We start from the raw sequence: 12,904 nt of genomic DNA on the forward strand, positions 1-12,904 counted from the left end.
TATTCTTTCAGCAGATGGTCTTTGCTCAGTTGTTTATACTGATCAATACACACCTGTCAATACTGACTGCTTTAAAGCAGTAGAAATTATGATTCCAGTCAATACACTCATAAAATCTAAAACTTTCTGTATATTGGAAGACTTGCCAGACTACGGACAAGAGTCAGTGTGTTAGCCAGACTGTTTTGGATGTTGGTTTTTAATGAAAACACGCCTAAGGAAATGCTATTGTCGATGCATAGAACTTAAAAGAAATGAAGAAGAATAAATTCTTCTCTCCATGCAAACATCCTCTCCACGCTCACAGGAGACTATGTTCAGCTGTTTATACCATTCAAGCCATATATACTATCAAGAAATTTGCATGGTGATAAGGGTGCATTTTTCATCAAATTATGAATACATTTGTTTACAGATGATAATCCTTCACATGTCGGGTTAAATCTCACTGTCTTTAATCAAGTTAATTTTCAGTGTTGAGGGCACAGGAGCTCTCCTGAACTTATTTATTATACTTAATTATTCTTTCATGTAGAATGTTAGAATTTTTAATGACTGTTAATTAAACCCACTTAACTTTTATTTCAAACCCCCATTAAGTAAATACACTATGGTATCCATAGTATTTTCTCTGAATCTGTTCACAACATGTAGACCTATATATTATATATTTTAATTTAAGATGGTCATCAATACCTCTCCTGGTGCCTCACGTTCTCTCTGTTTTTGTCTGGCTTTATTGCCTCTCCCTCTCTACTTCTTTTTCTCTTTTTTCTGCTTTCCTGTTCTACTCAGCTCTTCCATGAGGAGTTGGCCCTCCAGTGGGTGGTGAGCAGTGGAAGCGTCAGGGAGGGCGCTCTACAACAGGCCTGGTTTTTCTTTGAACTCATGGTAGGAAACAACATTTTTAAACCGCTCTGACGGCATGGATATGTCTCTTATAGTCGTTATTAGTCTCTACAGTGCAGTCCTTTTCCCATGACAGTAGCTCGTGTCTTATCCAACCTTTAACACAGGTGAAGAGCATCATCCACCACCTGTACTTCACGGACCGCTTGGAGTCACCCAGGAAGAACCGTTTCCCAGAACGCTTCATGGATGACATTACAGCCTTGGTCAGCACCATCGCTGGCGACATTGTGTCTCGTTTCCAGAAGGTAAGTAACGGCAATGATATTACAGGGTTCCAATGGGCAACGCAATTTGTGAACTATCATGGGGATTTAGAGACTAAGTGCATTTAAGGGAAGCCATCTTTATATGTTTATGCTTGGTGTATGCTTTGGGAATTCATAATGTGGCACAGTAAGTTAATGGCCACAAGGGACGTCCTATATCATCCTTTTTGTTTGTTTGTTTCATTGATTTTCTTCACAATGTAATAAAGTAGAAATCAACTTCAAACTGCCAACTCTTTTTAAGATGTGTGTATCTCTTCCAATCAGGACCTCGAATTGGTGGAGAGACTAAACACTAGTCTGGCTTTCTTCCTCAATGATTTGCTGTCAGTTATGGACCGAGGCTTTGTCTTCACTCTCATCAGAGCATACTGGAAACAGGTGAATGCCTTATTTATATTCATAAATATGTTATACATATCTTGTATTACTTATTGGAAACTACTGCCAGATACTATTCTGTGTGTTTGTACTTTCATGCTGGGTATTGTGATCCGTTTAAGAGTTTAAGAGTTTAAGGGCGAATGAATAATGCATTTCAGGTGGCTTCACAGCCCTAAGAATATTAAGAACTAATTTGTGATGATATCTCACATCATTTTATTTTTAAACTCTGTGTGCTGTTTCCTCCCTCCAGGTGTCCACAAAGCTGTATGCTCTGCAGAACCCAACCCTGGAGTCTTTGAGGCTTGATTTCTTGAGAATTGTTTGCAGTCACGAGCACTACGTCACCCTCAACCTGCCCTGCAGTCTGCTCACCCCACCTGCTTCGCCTTCCCCTTCTGTGTCTTCAGCAACTTCACAGGTCAGGCAAAAAGCGGTGTAGGCAAACAACACCTGCGTACAAATAGACATTGACACTGTGATGACCAGTACAGTAGTACGACAGCAGCAGAACAAACTGTGCAGTGATTTCCCACCTGTTCATGGGCCATATCTGCAAACTTAACACATTAGAAAGATTTAAGTAAGTATAAGTTGTAGATTGTCTTCTCAGATCACAAGTTTAACATAAAGAGGTTGTAAAACTCACAGAAGACTTAATTTACAGCTACAAGTAATCAGGTAAAATATTAATGTTCTTACTTGCTTCTTATCTCCTCTCCCACAGAGCTCTGGCTTCTCCACACATGTCCAGGACCAAAAGATAGCCAACATGTTTGAGCTGTCTGTTCCCTTCAGAGAGCAACACTATCTAGCTGGACTGGTATTATCTGAACTGTCTGTAATACTGGACCCAGAAAATGAAGGGTTAGTATCCTTTTGGATGCGCACATTTGAAGGAAATGTTTATGTCTGAGTGACAAATTTATGGTTGAGTTTGAGGGATTCAGGACTGATAGTCCTCACATATCACATGTTATGGATGGGTGCTATTGTGTGAATGTGTGTCTAGCCAATAAACTGTCAAGTGTTGTAGGTAGGGAAAAGTGATATTTTTATGTTAAAGCCTCTATCTGTTGGCAAGAGATAAGCCTGTGCAAGCATGGGAGTGAGTTATGCTTATCCAGTATTCTTAATGTCAGTAGGTGTTCTTGTCCTCTTGCCCATCGTGCTTTTCACGCTTGAAATGAAATACTGTCTCTTTGTTCCTTTCTTTTGTCTTTTTTTTTGCTGTTTCATTGCAGGATGTTTGGCCTACATAAGAAAGTGGTGAGTGTCGTTCATAACCTCCTGTCCAGCCATGACTCTGACCCACGCTACGCCGATCCTGAGGTCAAGGCCCGAGTCGCAATGCTCTACCTGCCTCTCATTGGCATCGTCATGGAAACGCTACCACAGCTTCATGACTTTACAGGTAAAGACGGGGAGCTATTTTGAACATAATGAGCCAAAAAAACCCAAATAACCTAAAGTTACATTGTGACCTTTAGTAGCATATCCTTTGCAGCTTATCATTTAACCTGCAAACTATGAAGCACCTTAAAATAATGTACCAGCTGAATCTCCATCCTCAGTTCACCCCTCACCTTAACCTGCAACTCTATCACAAACCTGCCCTCTCTAGTGCTTTAGGGTTCTATTTAAATGTACATTCATAAATGTTTGAATACAAGCATTTGGTCTAGAATCAGTTAAGCTCATCTTATAAAGTCTGAATAAAATTTGGCCTGTTTTGCGTAACTGGTTCTCAATTCTTTTTAAAATTGGTGATCATTTTTAAAATGAACAACATCCCAGTTAGGTTTACATTTACTTTAACTGTAAGCTTATTCAGAGTACAGGAAGATATATAAACAGCCATGGTTTCATGAGCGCTGGGATCCTTACTCTTTTTGTCTTGGTCACATGTTCACTTATCAATTAGTTAACTGGTAACGTTTCCCTTCTCTCCTTTTCTGTTACTAGAGTCCCATAACCAGTGGGGCCGGCCAGGCGGTCCACAGGGGGCAGCGATGGGCAGTGGTGGGGAAGAGGCAGAGGGAGAGGGGAACAGTCTGATCAGCCAGACTGTCGCCATGGCGATAGCGGGCACCTCCACCGCCTCCCCAATGTCCCGACCAAGCAGCTTCTTGCTCAACTCGCAGGTAAATCCTATATCCTGTATATCGTCACAACATGTTCAACGAACACAAAGCCGTCGTTTCTTTCCCCTCTGTTGATTCCTCCTTCTCCGTCTCTGCAGGCGAGTCGTCAGCACGGTAGCTTCTCGGCCGAGTCAAGTCGAAGTCTGCTCATCTGTCTGCTGTGGGTGCTGAAGAACGCTGACGAGCTGGTGTTACAGAAGTGGTTCACAGATCTGTCAGTGTCCCAGCTCAACCGCCTGCTGGATCTCCTCTACCTCTGCGTCTCCTGCTTTGAGTACAAGGTAACATCAAGAGTGAATACACTCGCTTACTGAGTCGGACTGATGATGTACACAGAGGATTGGGTCATCAGCAGTAAGCAGCATGCCAGCCTCTTCACTGTACTTTCTTCTTTTAACATTTATGTCCCAAAAATAAGAAAATCTTTTGGGCTGAGTGTGATATTTCAGAATACTGTACTAATATCGGCCATCATACGTAAACGTAACTAAATTGTAAACAGCAAAATATGAATAAAAAGCAACATGACTTACTAAAACTACCATAACTCAGTAAGTTACACTTTGCAGTGGACTTTTAGGTGCTTATCTCCACACATTGTTTCACATTTTGTGAACCTTGTGATAATACATTTTGCACTATCCTCGCTCATACAGAACATAAGCTTCTCTGCAGTAATATGTTTTGCTTACTGAATGTGGTGATAAAATAAAAGTAGACAACTTGCTGCTCTTTATGCTATAATCTATTCATCTCTGTGTATTTCAAGCTGTTTCTGCTCTGCTATCTGTTTGCTCTTTTTGTGCTTGCAAATTTGCTTTCATACTACTAACCTGCTTTGCTTTGCTTGAGTGCTGTGCTGCAAATAACTTCCCTGCTGTTGTTCTCTGTCCGTTCACTCACTCTCTGCCTCATGGATACAAGGCCCATGTTGTGTTCACCATGCAGGGGAAGAAGGCGTTTGAGCGAATGAACAGCCTGACCTTTAAGAAGTCCAAAGACATGAAGGCCAAGCTGGAGGAGGCCATACTGGGCAGCATCGGGGCCAGACAGGAGATGGTGCGACGTAGCCGTGGACAGCTAGGTGCGGGCGCACACACATTTCACACAGATATAAGTAGAACCAAACAAATGCAAAGGAAATAATATGTGGTTCAGACAAACGCACAACGAAATAACACACAACAGTTGCAGCAATTCAGTCAAACGCGGTCATGTTTTACTGTGTACACACTCCCTATTTCACCTCCAATAAAAATAAATAACCCTTTCTCCACCATTTAGAGCGGAGTCCATCTGGAAGTGCTTTTGGCAGCCAGGAGAACCTTCGATGGAGGAAGGACATGACCCACTGGAGACAGAACAGCGAAAAGATGGACAAGTACGCTCTTTCTAACATTTAAGCCACTTTCCTAATAACTTCTTTTATGTCACAGAAAAAAAACATAAAAGATACTCCCAGAATACCCAAGACTGATTATTGACTAAACTGTCTTCTGTGGTTTTTGTTCTCTTAAGTTCATTTAAAGGGACGGTGTGTTCTCATCTTCCATTTTTATAAGTTAAATCACCAGTCACCAATTCCTTATGTACTATGTTCAAGTATGAAAATGATCCATCATCCTATCACTGCTAAAGCCCATTTAGTAATCTGACTGAAAAGTTTGTGTTCATTGTTTTTGTCTGTATATTTTGCTGGATTTACATAGGAACAGAATCAGACAGCCAAGTGTTTAAATCTGGCTTATATCCACTTTCTAAAAAAGCTCAAACTTGGTATCTTATGCCATGTGAGCTGTGCTATGCTTTTTTTATTATTATTATTATGTTATTTTTCTCTCTGTTCTTTAGTAAATTCAGCTCCAGCCTTTGTTTTCTGTTAATTTCCATTTGTTCTCTCACGTTGCTGTGTGTTTATGTAGGAGTCACAGATCAGTCAGGTATTGTATAGTCCACATTTGCTGTGTGCTCCTTTTTTTGAACTCCCCCCTGCTTTAGTTCCTCATGTATGGTGTATTCACATGCTTGTGAGTAGTTAGACAGTTACAGTGGACACAAAATGAATTTATCAGTATGTATTACATTTCTTCCTGATTAACTTGAATTTGAACAAGTCATCATTTAGGATTTAGCATTTTAGGATTCATTTCTTCTCCACTTTGACCGTTTAAGCTCATACATGCACATGAATGCACCACCAGAGACCCCCTGATCCTGGTTCTGACCCTTGAACACCCCCCATGCCATCAGTCCCTCTGTCCTGGTAACCATGTCTGTCTCAGGGTTGGTAGCGGTTGCAGTGGGTCTGTTTTGCTTCTTAACCAGTGTGCTTCTTGTTTTGGGGTTCTGACTCGTGTGTCTCCCTGGTTGCTGTTGCAGCAAAAGGCAAGACATGTGTAGCAGAGAGTTCTTGTTTGTTATAGATTCTTTGTTTGATTATGTATTGATTATTTAATATAAAAGTCAGATACTGCTCAAACATAGACGTTTTAGGACATGTAGCCCTAGTCTCCAACCTGTAGACCAGAAATGAATTACTCTTTACTTATAATGAAGAACAGACTCCTTAATGCCTTCAAACCTCTCAACCCTCTGGCGAGGGAGGTTATATGTTTGGACTAATTGACTACATGTGGATCAGCATGCACTGTTTCTGTGGATCATTTGAACAGTTTGAGGTCTGTGCCATGCAGGTTAAGAGACATCTAACAGCGTACAATGAATTGAAATATAGATAGATGAACAGCTCTTTAAACTTGATGCTCTGTTGTATAAATCTAGCACATTTCATTAAAGTTTAAAGTTTTACTCTGCGCATAACATTTTATTCTGCATAAAGATACCAACATTATTCATGGTTATGGACAATAGCTTGAACGTGGTAACTGAAAGCTCATGCAACTTTCAAGGGTACATCATTATCATCTTAGTTTGGGAGCAGTAATGTTGTAACAATGTTTTTTTGGTTTCTTGATCGTAGGACCAGAGCAGAGCTGGAACATGAAGCACTTATTGATGGTAACCTTGCCACGGAGGCCAACATAATTATCCTTGATACTTTGGAGATCATTGTACAGGTATGCAAGTAAACAGAGCTTCTTTACATTTACCCATGCAGAATGAGAACATGCATGAGTATACACATAACGAATGAAGTGTTTTTTAAAGTTATGTGGACTAGATTTTAAGCATACATAAACACAGACATGCTCCTATATTAACTACGTGTGTCCCTCTTTCTCCAGACGGTATCGGTGACAGAGTCGAAGGAGAGTATCCTGGGTGGTGTGCTGAAGGTGTTACTCCACAGCATGGCCTGCAACCAGAGTGCCCTCTACCTCCAGCATTGTTTTGCCACACAGCGAGCGCTGGTGTCCAAGGTTAGACTACTCAGTGTTTATTAAAGTACTTCAGGTCATTCTTGGCATTTCTTCCAGGACTTGTATTGCATTATATCAATCTGGGTGTGTTCTCTCCGCCTGTGAAGTTTCCCGAACTGCTCTTTGAAGAGGAAACGGAGCAGTGTGCCGACCTGTGTTTGCGACTGTTGAGGAGCTGCAGCAGCAGCATAAGCACCATCAGGGCCCACGCCAGTGCCTCCCTCTACCTCCTCATGAGGCAAAACTTTGAGATCGGCAATGTGAGTACAACAACGTTGACGTTGCCTACAGTAAAAGAACTGCTGGCACAAACACGACAGCAGGACTGGATGTTGCTTTTTTTCTTATATAGTAGACGAAAACAAGGAGGACGTTTCTGTTTTTTTTCTTTTTCTTGCATGACATTTTCAGCTTGTTTTTATTCGTCAACAAAAACGCACATTGGCACATTGTATCGTCTTGTCATCGTCTCATCTTAGTCGAGGGAAAAAGGCTCATTGACGAACATATTTCATCTCGTCTCGTCTGACCAAATTAACACTGGTGACAGGTACCACACATGCCTCCAGAAATGACCTCTAATTGAACCTCACGCCTGACAGAGATTGTTCAAAATGATCCATTCACTTTTAAAAGCACTGCTATTATAATTAAATTGCTCATTATGAGAAACTAAATTACTGCTGGTTGGCTCACTTTTTCTTTCACATCACCCAGTTTAGAACAAAACCAAACACTGCAATCAGCCATCCAATTTAGGCCCAATTACTGGTGAATGCATCATTTCCTTTGTCATAGTACAGCCAGACTTGCACACAGTCTAACAGCTACTAACAACCTAGTTATCTTCTCTTCAGGGTGCTTCCTTCTCAGGCCATATCCATCATGTGAAAGCCAGAAGCTTTGACAAAACAATGATTTAAAAAAATATCTTATCTTTGTTGCTTCACTTTCAGAACTTTGCGAGAGTGAAGATGCAAGTCACCATGTCTCTTTCTTCACTGGTGGGAACGTCTCAGAATTTTAACGAGGAGTTTCTGCGTCGTTCTCTAAAGACCATCCTCACCTACGCAGAGGAGGATCTGGAGCTGAGGGAGAGCACATTCCCAGACCAGGTACTGATTTATCCATCCAATGAGAAGACTGTTGACTGACTGACAACTTACTATGGATGACTGATTTTTAGACACAGATTTTCACTTTTGTGCTCCACTACAGCTTGATTTATGTAAGGTAAAAGATTTGGGATGCAGTAACTCATGGGTCTTGCATTATTTTCCAGGTTCAGGACCTTGTGTTTAACCTACACATGATCCTTTCTGACACGGTCAAGATGAAGGAGCACCAGGAAGATCCTGAGATGCTGATAGATCTCATGTACAGGTAAAGAATACAAAAACCTTTTTTGTACAAGTTTATTTCTACACCATGATCGTCATCATTTTGTTGTTTGTGACCATCTCCAGGATTGCAAAGGGTTACCAGACGTCTCCAGACCTGCGGCTGACATGGCTTCAGAACATGGCTGGAAAACATTCCGAGAGGAACAACCACGCTGAGGCTGCTCAGTGTCTGGTGCACAGTGCTGCTCTGGTTGCAGAATACCTAAGCATGCTGGAGGACCGCAAGTATCTGCCTGTAGGCTGTGTCACCTTCCAGGTGAGGAGAGTGCTGGATAACTGTAATGTGTTTGTCTTTTTGGCAATAGAACTCTGCTGATGTCTGTGCTTGTATTGTCTTTGTTGTCTTTGTGTTACGCTCCAGAATATTTCCTCCAACGTGCTGGAGGAATCCGCAGTCTCTGATGACGTGGTGTCACCAGATGAGGAGGGCATTTGCTCAGGGAAATACTTCACTGAGATCGGCCTCGTGGGACTCCTGGAGCAGGCTGCTGCTTCTTTCTCCATGGTGAGAAGTGGAGAAGGATGGATGAGTTATTAGATAAATGGATGTTGACATGCCATGCCAGGGGTGTAGTCAGAGACTTCTCTCACTAAAATATCACCTAGAAAAGAGCTACTGGGAAGATAGTAACATGATTCATAGACATGTTATTGTAGTCATCCTAAATCTTTGATTAGAAGATCTGTAAACAACAATATACATAAGATGCAGTCAGGTGCTCATATACGTGTTTTTGTCTTATTTATGAGTTAAAGTCTCTGAAAATAAATCTATAAATTTAGGCTGAGGTGTTTTTGATGACTGATTGTGCCATACCAACATTTCCGTTCTAGGCGGGCATGTATGAGGCGGTAAATGAAGTGTACAAGGTACTGATCCCTATCCATGAAGCCAACAGGGACGCAAAGAAGCTAGCCACCATTCATGGTAAACTACAGGAAGCCTTTGGCAAAATTGTACATCAGGTAAACACACACACACACACACACACACACACACACACACACACATCTCCTTTTCCACGCTAGGCTCCAGTAGCTTGAGGCGCAAAGCTGATGCTGGTATTAGAAATGTAATTAATATTCCAGTGTGACCCAGGTTTTTGTTTCACTGTTTTGTAACTTCACTGACAGTCACACAGACAGGTGCACATTTGTCACACATATATATTACTGTCTGTCACATTTATCTGGCAGTGTAGAGGGGTTCACTTTCTTCCAGCAGGATTTCATATCGAATACCAAAACTGAGGTGGGGCTACATCGTCTAAAATATTTCATCTACAGTGCCTCAGAGTAACAACACCAAACACAACTGGAAATATCCTGCAGATGTAGTCTAAAGACAGCCACAGCTTTGCATGATTTAATTTTTTGGCGTTTTAGTTCCGATGTATTTATTCGTTTCTAATTTGTCAGATACCTTGCATGCTTTAATATATTTGTAAACAGAATGCATGAGGCGTGGGAAAAGCCTCCTGTTGTGGTTTTTTCTTACAGGCCAGCTGTGTGACTCATAATGACGATGTCAGGTTACAGTTTGGCACAGTTACGGTCGTCTGGTGTGCAGAGCAACTGTGGCAAAGAATGATCCTTGATTCAATCACAGAAAGTTGTTGCTCTGTTCTCCAGTTGGCCCGACAGTAACCTGGATTAGTTTCAAAGAGTCCATTCTCCTTGCTGTAACATCACCGTGTGTGCGTATGCCACACTGTGTGTCGGGGCGTGTATGTGTGTTGTCGTTCACTTGTCCTGTATTCTCTTTGTCACACAGAGTACTGGCTGGGAGGTAGGTGGCTGAACGGTTCCTGCTTGGCCCTGCTTATGTTGTGTTATTATTTTATTCACTCTCATCCTTTTATTTGCTAGCCCTGGGCATTCAGGTGCTCTCTTTGCTTTGTTACATACATCCAATCCATTAACATCTGCAGACAATTGTCAACTGTCTGCCCCCGCTGGGGACACTGGCTGTATAAGCAGCAACACCTTCACCGTTTTCCTCTCTCCTCCCTCCTCTTAATGTGCAAAGAGGAGCTTGTTTTTATAACGTGACAGTGTTGGCAGTCTGTGCATGGGAGCCACAGTGTGTGACACTAATGACAAAAGTCTCAGTGAATGCATCACCCGCACAATCCGCACTCTCCCTGTCCTCCCATCTTCTGTCTGCTGCTGTGTTAGTCAGAACACACTCATTGACCGTCTGCTGTCACATCTTCATCTCCATCTCATCTCCAACCACAGGGCTCGATTTCAGTGTTTTCACTCGAAGGGGGCACGTTAGCCTCCGTGTTTTAGCCATTGGTCATTCTCTCCACACACCATTAAATGAGCCTTTAAAAAAAACAAAAACAAGGTGTCTTGCATTGAGTCGAAGCTGGAACCAAATTCCTGAGGCGGTCAGGTGTTTTTTTTTTTCAAGAGGGTTCAACTCACAGTAATCTCAGGATTACTTGATTTATCCCTTTTGATTTTGATTAGTTCTCATTCTTGCCCTTTCTTTTTAATAGATCAAACTAAATCGACCCCTGATTTATTGATTATTTTTCATCCATTTTGTACTTTTGTTAACAATATTAACTTCTGAGTTTCCATGGTTTGTTGCATGAAATGAACAGAGCACTCTGTGTTCCTTTTGGAAATGCACCGAGTGTGCATGTCGTGCTTCTGAAGGTGGTGGATCTTTCCTTTCTCACTTTCTTTTTCTCTTCGTAACTGTCTGCCTCTGCATGGTCTCGATCCTCCACAATGAGTTTGTGTTCTTTCTTAAAATCAATGGAGATATTTTTGCTGTTGTATGTTAGTTTGTGTTGTTTTTTTGTAATTCTCCGGAGGAACCCAATCCTCATTAAAATTTGTTCTGTTTTCTCCTTTTTGATTTCCCTGGTTGCCGACCCTTCCTTCCCACTTTACTTAATTGTGTCTTGTGGTAAGTTCCTTAGTTTTCAGGGCCTTTTAAAATTTCTGCTTACATTTCCTTTTGCATCAACCGTTGATTTGACACATTTGCCTCAAACTTGCAGTTTCTAGGTGGTTTTATTTTTACGCAACAATCCACAGCTTCTCCCTGTCTCGTGTTATACTTACAAATACACACTCGTTCACTCACATCAGACCTGCAAAGCTGCTTTGTGGACGGTCTGTACAGAGCAAAGCTCTGACTTCCTGGATTTGCTGGCCATTTTCTCATCACTGAACTTAAATAAACTTTGGTTTTACGCTTCTGTTAGTATGAGTTATGGCCAGTTTTGTTCTGTGGAAACTCTTTTCTCATGGTTTCTTTTGTTCTCTTTCTCTTTCCTGACTCTCGTGACTGACGTATGCCATCTAAAGCTGCTCTGTAGCAACCTTCTCTGTTGCTTTTACCTTTTGACATTGCTTTATTTTTCTCAAAACAGGCAAAATGCAGCAACAGAGAATGTGTGTGTGTACAGACTAGATAAAAAAAGAAGTTTTGACTTATTTAAGAGTATCTATTATATTTGTGGATATTCTGCCGGATGAGGTTGTTGTTTTCTTCTTGTTTTCTTGTTTCTTCTGTCTGCCTGTTGTCCTGAGGTCAAACACTTGTAGAGGTGGAAAGCTGTAGAACAAGCTCAGAGAAACTTGTACAGTGGATGCAAATATGTGTATCTCCTGGCTGTCTTCTATCTGACACTGGCTTACATGGACATTTTATTTCAAACCATTGACGTACTCTTGTTTAGATGAGAACACAGTGGACATAATAAGCAAAATATTACTTCATGTAATGAAGTTTTCATTACATCTGTATTAGCATTATGCTTACAGATTGCCGTGCAGTCGATGAAACTCGCTCATTTCTCTGAATGAACTCCAACCTTTTCTTGCTCCATTTACACCTGTGAAGTTCACAGTCACAACACAGAGTCTGAAGTCTGACATCTTTTAAGTCTGGATCAGAATTAACGCTTTCTTTAAATGAATTTAATTCATATTCTTCCTCACTAACATTTATCTTCCTGTGCTCGCAGGATGGAAAGAGGATGTTTGGTACGTACTTCAGAGTTGGATTTTATGGTTCGAAATTTGGCGACTTAGACGAGCAGGAGTTTGTGTACAAAGAGCCTGCCATCACGAAGCTGGCGGAAATCTCTCACAGACTAGAGGTAAATACCAACATGTAGGCGTCATCCACATCCACATCTGTTAACTCTTTGCTGTGTGTGCTTTCAGTCTTCTGCTGAGAACTAATCAGGCTCTGTTGTGTGCTTCTTCTCAGGGCTTCTATGGGGAACGATTTGGAGAGGACCAGGTGGAAGTCATTAAGGACTCCAACCCAGTAGACAAGTGCAAGTTGGACCCGAATAAGGTCGGTGTTGGGCAAAGTTTACATTGGAGAGGTGGATCAGTTTGTCTATACAGTTTAGACTGACTTTATTCAAGCATCCATCTTT

General features: G+C 41.4%; 1 protein-coding gene across 13 annotated transcripts in view; it reads left to right on the forward strand.

Moving 5' to 3' along the window:
• Positions 1–12,904, forward strand: part of dock7 (dedicator of cytokinesis 7) — a 42,657-nt gene that overhangs the window by 26,623 nt on the left and 3,130 nt on the right. For 5 of the 13 annotated variants that reach the window (XM_027290034.1, XM_019265253.2, XM_027290035.1 and 2 more), the window contains 21 exons: positions 796–891; positions 1,017–1,157; positions 1,446–1,559; positions 1,816–1,983; positions 2,290–2,429; positions 2,807–2,976; positions 3,528–3,706; positions 3,805–3,987; positions 4,631–4,790; positions 4,991–5,087; positions 6,687–6,783; positions 6,952–7,086; positions 7,194–7,346; positions 8,043–8,201; positions 8,369–8,469; positions 8,553–8,745; positions 8,851–8,994; positions 9,324–9,455; positions 10,264–10,278; positions 12,491–12,616; positions 12,730–12,819. In XM_027290034.1, the coding sequence (XP_027145835.1) occupies positions 796–891; positions 1,017–1,157; positions 1,446–1,559; positions 1,816–1,983; positions 2,290–2,429; positions 2,807–2,976; positions 3,528–3,706; positions 3,805–3,987; positions 4,631–4,790; positions 4,991–5,087; positions 6,687–6,783; positions 6,952–7,086; positions 7,194–7,346; positions 8,043–8,201; positions 8,369–8,469; positions 8,553–8,745; positions 8,851–8,994; positions 9,324–9,455; positions 10,264–10,278; positions 12,491–12,616; positions 12,730–12,819 (2,793 nt within the window). Of the gene's footprint in view, positions 1–795; positions 892–1,016; positions 1,158–1,445; positions 1,560–1,815; positions 1,984–2,289; positions 2,430–2,806; positions 2,977–3,527; positions 3,707–3,804; positions 3,988–4,630; positions 4,791–4,990; positions 5,088–6,686; positions 6,784–6,951; positions 7,087–7,193; positions 7,347–8,042; positions 8,202–8,368; positions 8,470–8,552; positions 8,746–8,850; positions 8,995–9,323; positions 9,456–10,263; positions 10,279–12,481; positions 12,617–12,729; positions 12,820–12,904 lie in introns of all 13 variants that reach the window. The other 8 variants (XM_019265256.2, XM_019265263.2, XM_019265258.2 and 5 more) reach the window with 3 other exon arrangements.

The sequence above is a fragment of the Larimichthys crocea genome, chromosome XVII, assembly GCF_000972845.2.
Source record: "Larimichthys crocea isolate SSNF chromosome XVII, L_crocea_2.0, whole genome shotgun sequence".
NCBI classification, from domain to species: Eukaryota; Metazoa; Chordata; class Actinopteri; family Sciaenidae; genus Larimichthys; species Larimichthys crocea.